A 13,830-nucleotide genomic window follows, 5' to 3' on the forward strand; every position below is an offset into this window, starting at 1 on the left:
TCAGAGAGAGCAGCAAATTTAATACATGAAGGATAGACAATGTATTTCCCAACTTGTGTAAGATTGCAGGGCCATAAAGAACACAATGAGAGGGTTTCTTAGGCCTTTGATAGATCTAAGCAAAGCAAATAATCATTTGCTAAGGTGATTGACAAATTATAAATTGTTGATGTCCTCGCTATTGTGACACAGTTGATACGCTGTAACTGTTGTTATACCGTTGTGAAAACTTCTATAGTTTATATATTACAACTGCAATTGTGCAGTAATTTAGGGACATCTTCCCAACAAGTGTAAGATGAGGGTCTTGAGAAGGTCTTGAGAACATCTTACGCGGCAACATTCTTGCCGGTAACAAAATTAACTATCTTAAGAACACATGGTAGTTCATAGAATAAGGATCAGAAAAAAGAACATAATGATAATGTAAGCATGACAGCAGTAAATGTTGCAGCAAAATGTAAGACAAAAAAAGAACACAAATTTAAACTAAAATTGGTGGGGTGTGCCAGGCTATTGCAATAGTGCAATGCAAAAGCAACAAATGAAAGACCCAATAGCAAGCTATTGTGGCGGATTCTCCCCCTCAAGAAATAAATTTAATATCGTGTGAACCATTGGTCCACATATCAGATATTAAACTGATAAGAACAGATACTACACTTGATCTTAGCCAAAAGGCCGAGAAAGGTATGAGTTAAAATCTATGCTAGCTGTGTTTTTTAAATCTGACATAATTTCTTGTTCTTTGCTAACTCGCCATGTGGGACTTGAAACAATAATTTGAAGTCTACTAGTGTTCCTGTCAACACAACTATGATGTAGCTTGCTCTTATGTAAGATTAACTAAATCAGAGATTGTCTAGTTCACATTTATTTTCTGCTCAAAGTAATACCATTCCTATAAAGATGAGTAGTGGCTCTCATTTTCTACAGATTGCCTGCAGCATCAAAATTATATAAGTAACAACTTTTGCTATCTTATTTTTGTTTAAAACAGTCAAATTTTGTTATAAAAATGATAGCTGCTTGTTATGGCAGAACAATCAAAATTATTGCAGCTTTAATCAACCAAAGTGTGATTTTTTTATTTAACATGCGCTGCGCTGAATAACAACTTCATTGGTAAACATCAATTAAATACATGTTTGAGCAGGTTTGCGTCCCTTAGTGGAGGGAGAGAGTTAGAGTTCCAAGTATAGGATCCACAAGGTTTGTATCCCTTTTATATATATATGGTCATATAATTGCTACTTACATGACTTTTTAACTATAATCACTGCTAATAGCTAATGATAATCACATTAATTATATTCGTTGCTAATGGCTAATAATCACATTAGTCATTGCTGATGTTACATCTGCAGTGCTACTTTTGGGATTGAAATTTTGCCAGCCTCAAAATATAGAAGAGATGAGTAGGATAGTATACACAGTTTGGAAAACAATTGGTGTTAAGGTACCGGATGACGACGTGCCTCCACCACCACATCCATCAGGCATAGATGACCAGGAGCGTCTCCAGATGATCGTCGTTTTTGTGGATAACCTAATGGGTTTGGTAAACTCAAATGGTGAAGTTTTTATAGGATTATTGTGTGTAGCACACATAGCCCGTGGAGGCCTATTTAGATTTTTAATTTGATAGCTGTATATTATGTATATTTTGTGACTCAGTACTTTTATTGCATAATCTCACAGTACTTTTATTGCATAATCTTTTGGCGACTACATGTTTCGGTTCGAAGATGTACATAACATAAGACAGTGCAACAATCATAAATTAAAAATAACTAAACATGAAAATCTTGGTACTACCAGATGATTTTGGATGTTTCACCATCTTGATTATGTCGTCGATAGATCTTGAAATCTGCGCATCAAACTCGATTGGCCCCTTAGTTATCCTACGGCGAAATGATTTCCACATGTTTGTCACGCCTTTATCGGTCTTCAATTCAACTAGGTTGTATTTCACCCTCCATTATTATCAACCCAATATTCACAAAACTCGATCTTTCACACTCTTTTGTTCTCGATATCTGGCAGCTATTCATTAAACTTATCTGTTAAGCTAGCAAGAGATGAGGCGCCATCCTGAAGCTTGAACTCAACATGAGGATTATTTCCGTAGAAATACACTTCCGCCTTAATAAAAAATCCGAGGAAGAGACAATTTTTTAGGTGTCTTTCTCTATAACATATGCTCTTATTTATAGAATCTTTGATTCATTATAGACCACACAAAATTGTCGGTGAAACCATAGCCCTACAAAATTGTCGGCAAAATTTTAATCGTCAAAATTTTTTGACAAAACACACTACTGAAAATTTCAGGTATCAACTAAATTTCCCGTATAGACATAAATTTTGAAATTTCTAAAATTTTTTTTGTAAGTAATCGAAAATTTCAAGTGTTGAAGAGACGACGGAGAGCGAGGATCCCATGATAAATTATCCTCCTACACTCATTTGAGCACTTCAAGAGAAAAGATCTAGCGAGGGTGCGATAATAATGAGCTTAAAGAAGTTGGGATAAAAAACCCATAGTCGGTTAAGGAATATTCAAGGACACATAAGTCCAAATATTATTGTTTCCAAAAGAGTCACAACCACAATACCAACGAGTGCTTTCATCTAAAAGATTCCATTGAAGAGCTGATAAAAAGAGGGTCTCACCGGGTACACTCGGGAAAGAAAGAAGGATTCTAGAGGCGAGGAAGAGTTTCCAAGAAGGAAATGGTCTCCTTGTAGAGAAAAGCCATCCTTCAAGAAGGCTATTGAAGCGGTATATGAAATCAAGGGAAAAAGGAAAACACTAGTGAAGAAAAGGAAAACCAAAAGGTAAGCATCAGTAAATTGCTTATATCACAGGAGGCATCCCTAAGCCAAGTAACCCTTCCAAAGGAACCATCAAAAGAAGAAATGTTGAGTTGATGGTCGTTAGCAAGGAAGAAAGAGATACTTCGATCAGGAAACCAGAAAGCCTACCTCGGATTATTGGATAACGAGAAAGTGGGTGGGATCCCAAAAGAGATATTTTATTTGGTGATAATTACAGATCTGTGTCTGCATGTATAGCTAATGATCCCGATGTTGTTAACTATTTTGGTGTTTTAGTGACGACAATATTGATGCCTGTTGAATTTGATTGTGATATATTTCCAAATATTTGATCATTGAGACTTACTTGAAGATATCTCAAGCCTCATCAAGTATAAGATTCGAGATTCTAGTGAAGTTCTTATATGATCAGTGTGTCTTGCAAAGGAACTTGAATGCTTCAAAGTTATGAAAGAAAGATAGTGTGAAAGCTTGTCTAGTCGTGTCTGTCTGAGTGACCAGAGTCTTACGAAGGTAGTGGAGTGACTCCTAAGATACTAAGCCAACTAACACACATGCACGTGTCTGAATGATTAGGAGTTTTTTCTCAACTAAATAATCGATGAGACCTTGTGACCTAATTGATTATTTCCACTTGGTTAAGTCTAAAATTTACTGGGACAATCTTTTAATGATTGGTAACGGATAAATATCAAAACCTTTCATTTGTGGCTTGAGCAATTGATTATTGGAGGTTAATAATCAATTGGCCTAATTGATTATTCAATTAATTTAGCCCATGGGTAGTTTCCTTTTTTAAGCCTCAATTTCTCCTATACGAATGAGGTCTCTCTTCATTCGAAAACATGCAAAAATTTCGTACTTTCCTATTTCTTACTATTTTATAACTCTCCTCATCTCTCTCTAATATTTTTCTTTCGCTTAAGTTGCATTTGTGTCTTGTGATTGAAAACTACTTGTAAGAAAAGTGGTACTGGTGTCATGTCATTGTCTATTTGAAGAATGTGATTCTCTTGAAGGTTTGTGTTTTGTTCTTGAGATAAACCAATGAAAGTCTCTGTTTGATTCTAGAACTCAATCTGGTAAAAGTTTGGTTTGGTTACTGAGATTAGTTGGTAAAATCTCTACTCGGTTCGTGAGCTCAATCCATGTAAAAGCTCTTGTTTGGTTAGGGGATAATCTAGTGTAAAATCTCTCGAATACTTGTATCAAAGATTTGTGGGCATAACCTGTAAAATATCAAGCTATTAATCAAACTCTCAAGAAGATCTCTTTGAGGCATGAGTATGACAACATTGAGTCGAACATGTATAAATCTCGGTGTCATTTCTCTAACCATATCTCTTTAATGTTTGTCATTTATTTTAGTGTTCTATTTCTTTCTGCTGCTTTTGTCTCTTCCTTTTCAATACTAACACGAATTTCTATTTTAAATAAGAAAATTTTTAAATTAATTACGAGTTTTAAATACCACAATTTACCCCCTCTTGTGCTTGAAGTCACTTGTTCAACTATAACAGTTGCCATGGTCAAAAGTGACGTGATTGGGATCCTCATCAACAACAAATGCTCTTGCGACATCATGTATGCAGAGCTTTATGAAAAACTTGGGTTGGTGAAAGAGAAGTTATGGTCGTAAGAAGGGTCCTATTTGTAAACTTCAATGGCACGGTAACCTGCCTTTGAGGGTACATTGAACTGATGTTCACCTTAGGAGAATGGAGAGGCACTAGGATAGTTATCTACATTTTTTGGTGGTTCCCTAGAGAAGCGTTTACAACTGCATCTTAGGTAGGTCTTTCATAGCAACACTGAATGCAATGGCTTCCCCAATACACCTAAAGCTAAAGTGCCACAATGTGAATGACAAACCGTGACGATGTGTGTCAACCTGTCTGAATCCTGGAGGATACATAAAGCTCTGCAATGCAATTAGAGTAGAAAAGACAGGGAAAAGGCTATGGAGATCAATGTATCCTCCCCCATCACACAGCTAAGAAAAATGGTAATTATACCTCCCAGAAAACCAAATCGTGTGAAGTAGGTTGATGAAAACAGTTTTTGCCACTACTTTGCACTAGATTACATGACATGTTACAAATATTCAAAATGTCTTGAGGCTGGTTAAAATGAAAGTTGATTCCAATCATAGCAGAGAACCAACTCCATAAAGATACACCATATTGGTAGTCAAAGAAGATGTCAAAGCTCGTTTCAATATTTTTGAAGAAAAGGTTGCATTGAGGGGGAAGGCTACATACATCCTCTAGACATGAGGTTTCATCAATAAGCATTTTGTTGTGCATAATTCTCCAAGTCATGAATGATTTACAAGGAAGGGCGTACTTGTTCATATGGCTTTAGCCCAATCAAGAGTGTTCAGATCATGAGATTTGAGAATGTAGGCTAACTTTAGGGAGAAGTCACTAGGAGTTGAACTTTTCCAAACCAACTTTTCCAATCTGAGTTCAATAGGTAAAACAGTCTGAAGCACTAGATCAGTCAGCTCAGGGTAGAGAAGGGTGAGTATTGGTGAAAGATGCCAATGGCCGTCATGAATAAAATTCGCCACCATAGAATCAGGGGTTTCAAGGTCGAGCAGAGGAATGTTCAATTTATGAGTTAGGGATGGGTCACACCAATTGTATAGAAGCAAGTTTTGAGATCATCTCCTATCAATCAAAAGAAATTATCCAAAATGGTATGCAGATCAGAACTGTATCATCACGGAAAAAAATGATAATTTGTCCCTTTAGATTTTCTAAGAGCTCTACTCTTAAGACTATTGATCCATAACTCCGCGAATTAAGCATGTCCCATAAAATTTTTAGGTTAGATGCTTCATACATAGTCAATACTATAATGACCTCAAACCCAGGCCACCACTCACCAAATGCATGTTAATTGACACCATCACTATGCATGTTATATTACTTAAAGAGCTTGGAAAATGAGTTAAGAATTTCATTTGGTTTGATGATGTTTCTAAGGCAAAGTTGGTGATTGTGGTATGGAAAAGTTAAGAGAGACTCTTCCTAATATAAATTATTAAATATGTGGATTAGATCCAATCTATTTTAAAAACTATATTTCCTAATAAACGAATTGAATAGATTTATGTATGAATTATATATTAATAGATGAAATTGCCTCCTAATTTGAAGAGATATGATCAAAAGCTTAGATGTTTGATCAACATTTGTCATCCCAACTTCCTTTTCCTTAAATACATTCATTAATAGAAAAAGATAGTCCACCTTAAAGTTATTCACAATATCATAGATTGAAGGGTTTTACAATTTGACATTCATTCACTAAAAATCAGGTGTAAGTTACACCGCCAAAAAACGGTTGAGTAAATGTAATTGATAAGTGATAATAACCCCTAAATTAAATCAACTAGACTTTCAATTAAAAATTAATGTAATTGATAAATGAAACTGTAGTTCAATATTGATTCATAAATCCATCATTTATATTACCCAAAAAAAACCATCTTATTAAACTGATGTTAAATAGAATAAATTTAGTATTGATTAAAAAATTTAACTAAAAACTCTTCAAATGAATACCCTAAATTAACATGAATATAGTAATAATAGCAAGAAATAATAAAGAAAATAGAAGTCAGAAAAGCACTACTCTTGTTAAGTGCTCAAAACAAACAGCAGATAAAATGTTATCAAAAGTTTAGAGAGTTTAATCATTACATTACATTACATTATATATATCCCTTCTCATCTCAGCAACATTAGGATGTAACCCTTTACAATATTTAAATATGCAAATATATATAAGCATCTTTAAACTGTATATGCTTGCTGAATGGTGTCTATGTCAAGTCCCTTCAATCTCACAACTGATTCTACATGACCCTTCAGTGTATGAAGCTCTCTCAACCTACACAACAATTATTACCAACTAGTTAGATACATCGTACATAACAACCTACTCTTGTTTAAATGTTACTACATGTTATGTTGGTCTCATGAAAGACACAAACACATGATATGTCTTATAGCCTGTTCCTTGTAAAACCAAACTAAATAATTGAGAATGTGGAGATAGATAGATAGATACCTTGCGATTTCGGCTCTCCTTTTAGCTTCCTCGGCCATTTGATTGAGTTCGGTGACATGAGTCCGCTCGGTGAACATCTTAGTGTCCGGTGGTTGTAATCCGTGCAGCGTTCTTTGCGCATGTGCCCATTGTAGCTCCCTTTGTTCCTTCCCGAAGTCCTTTTGTCTTGTGAAAGCAATCTGCAATACAAACAGATTTATAACGAGAGCGAAAAAAATAGAGCCAGCAATGGATTACGCAACTCGAAGAAAACAAACTCTACTTACTCTTTGCTCAATGACAAGATCCCAAGCCCTTCCGCTCAAAGCATAACGAGTGAAAAACTTAATGAAATCGAGCGGGATATAGAATATTATGTTGTATAGCCATATGACACCAGCCCAACCCCAACCTATTCCTTCAATTGCAGCGAAACTCCAGCTAGCATAAACCGCAATCAAAGTTGCAATCTGCACACACGAGCTCCATTGTCAAATTTGACGCGATAAAAATAATTGCCACGCCAGAAATAGTATTACAACGACTTACAAGTTGGGCGACAATAAAGGCAGCAACCAGCAATAAACCGGGTCGCTCGACATATGACCAACCTCGGGATCGAGTTACGAATATAAGTGCCTGACTAATAGTGCTCACTTGAAGATAGATTGCAGAGGCAAGTTTTCGGAAATCGTCATGAGCGTTTTTCTCAAGAGTCGCAACTCCAAACACTTTCTGAAAACATATTAAGCAACATAACCAATGTCCACCAAAAACAGTAATAAGCCAAAAGCAGAATCCATGACTGGCATATATAGAAATTAATACGCACAAAATGATCAGATCATAACGGACAAAGTAACATGCACTGATGTCATTTTCAATCACAAAAATTGATATGACTAGGCTTGAAGTTGTAGAAGACATACCGGGAAAAAATCTGTTTTGTATGCTGCCCAGAAGAATATGACTGTCATCATTGCCAAGTAACTACCAAGCACAACGCCAGTAGTAAATATCTCGGATAGCTTCCAGCTATCTGGAAGAGGCGATGGTTTTACCCTATCTTTCGATATTGTCATAATAGTACCTACATGTCAAAGAAATATTAGTCACCACTCACCAAAAATACTTAGGATCACATGGAAGCATGCTGCGAGAGTACAAGAGTGAACAATTTGAAAAGATACGTAACATACCATCGTTTAGGATGGCAATAATAAGCACCATAAAGGGCGGAAAGTCGAACTTCCATATCAGAGCCAGCAACATGAAACCAAGCTGTAATCATGTCAAACACATTGAAAACAGCAAAAATATTAGATCCATCTGATAATTGTGACAAACAGAAATAGAAATGATATCCCATTCTTGGAAAATAATTCACTTACCACAATACGAATAGTAATTGAGACTGCATAAATCTGCATGAAAAAATAAACATTAGTCAAGATTTAAGTAGTTTTGCAGGTGCGAAGAGTATTACAATAGGAAATCAGCTAATTACTGTATAATTCTTCATTCTCTGGAAGATAGCACGGCTGGTCAAAACAGCACTTATAATAACACTAAGGCCCGGTTCAGTTAAAACAATATCAGATGCACTCCGAGCTGCATCAGTAGCATCTGCAACAGCTATACCGATGTCTGCCTTCTTGAGAGCAGGTGCATCATTCACTCCATCACCGGTCATTCCGCAAATATGCTTCCTAGCTTGCAAGCGTTTCACAATCTCATACTTGTGCTCTGGGCAAATACATAAACAATTTAATATGAGCAAAGAGCCACATGATACATGATCACCGCATTAAAGTGCAATCACAATATAGAAGCATACCAGGAAATACACCAGCAAATCCATCAGCTTTTTCTATTAGATCATCAACGGGTAAGGCAGCAATGGATTCGTCCTTGTGCTGCCCAAGTAAAGCAGATGAAGGATACATATTGGTACCCATTCCCAAGCGGCGACCTGTTTCCTTTCCAATAGCTAGCTGATCCCCTGATTAAAAAAGGAAAATTACATAAAAATTAGAGGGAAGAAATTGGGTCAATAAGCCCTATTAGGAAACAATTATCCTTAAATATAAGTCTTGTTTCAAATACTAGACACATTTAATATTTTCCCAAATATACTCGCTAGTTCAAATCTACTAGTAAGTGACTTGAGAGATGAAAAGTTATAAGAAGTCAAAGGAAAATGTATCATATGCAACGGACCTGTAATCATTTTGACATTTACTCCAAGGTTTAGAGCCCTCCGTATTGTTTCGGCACTATCATGTCTTGGTGGATCGAAAAGCGGCATGAGTCCAATAAATTGCCACGGGCTTCCAGGACTCTCCTTCCTTCCCTCTGGAACTTCCTGTATAAAACAGAGAAGCAGCATAAACATTTCTAGTTTCTAAAATTCTAACTAAAAACACAAGTGTACAACTGCATCAATTGATTAAGCAATAATTGAATTACTTGGTATGCTACAGCAAGAGATCGCAAGCCACGCTCTGCAAACTTGTCTATTACTGCATGAACTCTTCGTTCAATGTCTGTCTTATTGTGTGCCAGATTTAGAATCTAAAAGACCACAATGAGAATGAGACACCAAACAGGAAAATACTAATAATAAGTATATAATATTTAAAAGGGTTACTTATTCGTTATTACCTGTTCTGGTGCACCTTTGCTTACTCGATGCATTTTACCCTCTTGATCAGTATAAGTCAATGCTGTCCGCTTATCGGTAGGATTGAACGGAAGAAAATGCACTTCTTGTATACCAGCACGTGCCTCCTTTGGATCAGCCAGCGTCCCAACTATGGCGGTATCTATTGCATCTTGATTCTCAAGTCTTGAAGCTCGAGCCGCCATTAAAACAACGGTTTCAGCATCCACTCCTTTTGCAAAAACCTTGTCGATTAAAATAAAATAAAATAAATCAGAACGAACAAAAACAAACAAAACAGACAAAGATAACCGGTACACGACTCCATTCACTATCGAACCTCAACAAGATTTTTGTCAACTGTAAGCTTATTTAATGTTAGAGTTCCAGTCTTATCACTGCAAAGAACATCCATGCCTGCCATCTCTTCAATGGCTGTCATCCTCTTTGTGATAGCTCCCTGCTGAGATAGCCTGTGGGATCCAATGGCCATGGTCACCGACAAAACTGTGGGCATGGCAATTGGAATTCCTCCAATGAGAAGAACAAGGAGATTATCAATTCCAGGACGATAGCGACGATGTTGGATTGGATACATAACGACAAGCTCAATAAGCATCCCCACAGCAATTGAACATATGCAGAAGTTCCCGATTGCAGTCAAAACCTATAAAACCGCAAATATAGAAATATAATTATTGAAATTTGAATTGTGAATATTGACTGGATTCAATTGCAAGAAGAAAAAAATAGATTCCATTCTCACATATTACCTTTTGAAAATGACCGACTTGATTTGTAGTATCTACAAGGTGAGCGGCTTTACCGAAAAAGGTATGAACGCCAGTAGCTATGACAACGCATTCAATCTCTCCTTGTTTGCAAGTAGAACCGGAATACACACCATCACCAGGGGCCTTTGTCACTGGCAGGGACTCACCTGTGAGTGCCGACTGAAAAGACCAAAAGTGTAATTAAACCATTAACTTTTTTTACAGATTAAAACAGCAGAAATTATTTTTTATTTATACGAACATGAAAACCAAAAAAGGTGTAAAACAAAAACCAAAGAATCAAACCTGATCAATTTTCAAAGGATCTCCTTCAAGAAGACGAGCATCTGCTGGAACAATATCTCCAAGTTTGATACTGATGATGTCACCAGGAACCAGGATAGCAGCATCTTGCTCACTCCACCTACCATCTCGAAGAACCTTTACAAAACACACAAATGGTAAGAATCTAAGAAGTACATGATAAGAATCTAAGAAATAATATTTATATAAAAACAAAAAATATTCCTTCACAGATGCAGAGATTTGACCGTAAAAATATAAATATGCAAAACACAGACAAAGACACATCGACATAGCGAAAAAAACTTAAATTAAACACCTTAGCTTTCGGTGCGAGACTAGCCATAAGAGCTGCAGCAGCATTACCAGCATTGTTCTCCTCAATAAAACTAATAGTTGAATTGATGATAAGCAAGGTGATAATACCCACAAAATCTTGCCAATCAGGAGCTTTGCCCTACACAAATATTCAAGAAACAAACAACAACAACTTCAAATAATCAAAAATCAATCTACAAAAAGAACTCACAAAAATCTGAGAAAAAAACACACTAACCCCTCCATTTGCAAGAGCTATAGCCATTATAGCAGCTGCCTCCATAACCCAAGAGAGAGGATTCCACATAAATCCCAAAAACTTCAACAGCTTACTCTCCTAAAAATCATCCAAAAAAGAAAATTCATCATAAAAACTCAACAACAAAAACACCAAATAGGGCAAAACTTGATGAAAAAAAAAAAAAAAAGTACTCTCTTCTCCTCAAGCTTGTTATGTCCAAAAATTGTGAGCCTCTGCTCAGCAGCCTCACTAGTAAGCCCATCTCTGCTACATCTCAGATTCTCAAAAACCTCATCAATGGGTATATTCTCCTACATTCACAAAAAAACAAAAAATCAAAACAAGATAACAACAATGAAGATAACCAAAAGAAGAAGATAAGGTAGTATGTATGTAAAAAAAAATAAGAAATCAGATCTATGTTACCAAATCAACAGTTTCTTTAAGAACAGCTTCTAACGTTTCAGGGTTTTGTTCTTGAGCCATGTTTGTGTTTGGTTCAACACAAGTTCCACCCTGTTTCTCTTTCTATGTAAGGAGGTATTATCAACTTTATCTGACTACAAAAAGGCGTTCATAAATTTAGGAGAGTAAAGGGTGCGTGGAGTGCACTAACCAAAAACCAAACATTACAGTAAGAGGTGGCAATACTATTAATAATACAGGAGTTATTATAATAACAAATCACTCTCTAACACATACTTTTTTAATACTATCATTTTTTACCTTTTTCTATTTTTTAATGACTTCATTTTTTTTTTGTTAACTAGTCTCTAAACTCTTCAAAGTATAATATATAAAAAAAATTGTCTAATTAATGATATAAAAATAAAAAATTGAGTTAATTAGATTTGGGTCTCTTTAGTAAAAATAGTAATTGAGTGATAAGTTAGTCGATAGCTTATAACTTATGACTGATGTCTGATAACGGATAATTTGTAGCTTGTAAGTGATGGTAAAAATTCATAGCTGATAAGCTAATTAAGCGGTTTGATAAAATTAGCGGTTCAACTAACTTATAAATATAAAATCACATAAAAGATATTTAATACATAATTATTTTATTTTAAATTGAAATAAATTATAATGATAAAAGTGAATTTTTGTTAAAATAATAAGGATAAAAAGTGAAGAAAAAATAATAAGTTATAAATTAAAATGCTATTTAAAATAGCGTATAAAAAATAAGCTATGATCTAATAAAAATAAATTATAAATTTGTGATGAAAAAACTGTTATCAAACAGGTCTAAATTATCATTTGAGTTTATAAATTTTAGTTTATTTAAAAAAATTAAAAATATATCTTACCAAAAAATTAATATAATAGGAAAGTTAAAGGAGTAATATAAACTTTTTTTTTCAAGATAAAGGTGCAATTCAGGCGTAACATTAATAATAAAAAAAATATATAAACTTTTTTTATTACAAATCACGTTTAATAATAAATTTCATGTGATATATATAAATTAAAAATATATAATTTTTTATTTTTTATAAAAAATGTGTGAGAAATTAAAACTATTTAAATTTAAATTTAAATAATTAATTTTATATATTAAATAAAATTGGGGGCAAAAACAATAATTTGATCTATAATAAAATAAAGGTCTTGTTAACCAATGCCCTCAAGATAATGGTTAAGCATTCCAAAAAAAAAAAAATATTTATAGAAAATTTACTATTTTAAAGTCTTAACTATTATTCCGAGAGTACCGGTTAATATTTCCCTAAAATAAAATAAAATAAAGTGTAATTTTAAGGGTAGGATTAGGCGACCTAATTGTGACCCAATAAAAAGTATGGGATTGAAACAATAACCACTCTTCCAAACTTAAGAACAAGATATTTGTATAACTATGTAACAATATTATGCAATTGGAGTTTTTATTGGAAGATAGTTTTTGTTGGTGTGCTAATTGCTATCATATCCTCCCTCAAATTAGTGTTATTTTTAATTTTTTACACTTTTTATAATAAAAATTAGTTGAGTGGTTTTCAATAATAAAATGTATTTTTTTTATTAAAATATAGTTAGATAAATAAAATAAAATAAAATAAATAAAAGTATTAATAAATAATACATTATACAAATAATTTATGATAAAAAATGACAAAGAAACACGAGTCTCTTAATAAGAGCAAGAATATTATTTAACAAATTTATTAAAAGATTAAAAACACAAGCTTCACATTTAACAAATAATAATTACATAAATTTCTATATCAAAATAATATTTTTTTAATTACTTTTTTTGAATTAATCTTTATTAATTACTTAAACAATACTTAAAACACTTGTTAGCATTTTCTATAAAATAAGTAACGATACAAATTTAAATTATTTAAATATACATAAAAATTATATCTTAGTATTTAATTATTTTAATAATAATTTAAATTAATATTTTTATCTAATGCTAATAATTCTTGTGTATATCTATACAATATAGACTATGGGATTGATCACATAATTAATCGACTCTAAAGTCCATACTAAGCCTACAAATTATCTACCATTTAATAGTTAAATAAATTAACTTTATGTAGTTGTGACCACACAAGTTACTATTGTTGATGTTAATTGTGTATCATTATGAATTCAAGCATGTATGGCACACAAAATCCTTG

At 33.8% G+C, this 13,830-nt stretch overlaps 1 protein-coding gene and 1 non-coding gene across 2 annotated transcripts; both read right to left on the bottom strand.

The window, feature by feature from the left end:
• Positions 1-498: 498 nt before the first annotated feature.
• Positions 499-694, bottom strand: LOC131645287 (U2 spliceosomal RNA). The gene has a single exon (XR_009296920.1). It is a non-coding gene; the product is annotated as a U2 spliceosomal RNA (small nuclear RNA).
• A 5,773-nt stretch (positions 695-6,467) lies between these two features.
• LOC131635662 (ATPase 11, plasma membrane-type) lies at positions 6,468-11,837 on the bottom strand. The gene is made up of 19 exons (XM_058906304.1): positions 11,627-11,837; positions 11,392-11,511; positions 11,198-11,296; positions 10,961-11,098; positions 10,645-10,779; positions 10,339-10,518; positions 9,906-10,232; positions 9,568-9,810; positions 9,373-9,477; positions 9,124-9,268; positions 8,741-8,905; positions 8,411-8,649; positions 8,295-8,327; positions 8,103-8,184; positions 7,833-7,993; positions 7,453-7,638; positions 7,191-7,373; positions 6,925-7,103; positions 6,468-6,744 (listed from the first exon to the last, which is right to left on the bottom strand). Exons 1-19 carry the CDS (start codon positions 11,684-11,686, stop codon positions 6,648-6,650), a joined length of 2,877 nt encoding a protein of 958 aa, XP_058762287.1. The 5' UTR covers positions 11,687-11,837; the 3' UTR covers positions 6,468-6,647.
• Positions 11,838-13,830: the final 1,993 nt, after the last annotated feature.

Source organism: Vicia villosa, linkage group LG1, assembly GCF_029867415.1.
Source record: "Vicia villosa cultivar HV-30 ecotype Madison, WI linkage group LG1, Vvil1.0, whole genome shotgun sequence".
In the NCBI taxonomy this organism is placed as follows: Eukaryota; Viridiplantae; Streptophyta; class Magnoliopsida; order Fabales; family Fabaceae; genus Vicia; species Vicia villosa.

What these genes read in the sequence shown, in the direction of transcription:
- LOC131635662 (XM_058906304.1), bottom strand. Translation starts at nt 11,686, where the DNA reads ATGGCTCAAGAACAAAACCCTGAAACGTTAGAAGCTGTTCTTAAAGAA. An exon ending in TAGCTCTTGCAAATGGAGGG is followed by an intron (nt 11,099 to 11,197) that starts GTTAGTGTGTTT and finishes ATATTTGTGTAG; the next exon opens with GGCAAAGCTCCTGATTGGCA. An exon ending in CAATTACTATTCGTATTGTG is followed by an intron (nt 8,185 to 8,294) that starts GTAAGTGAATTA and finishes ACATGATTACAG; the next exon opens with CTTGGTTTCATGTTGCTGGC.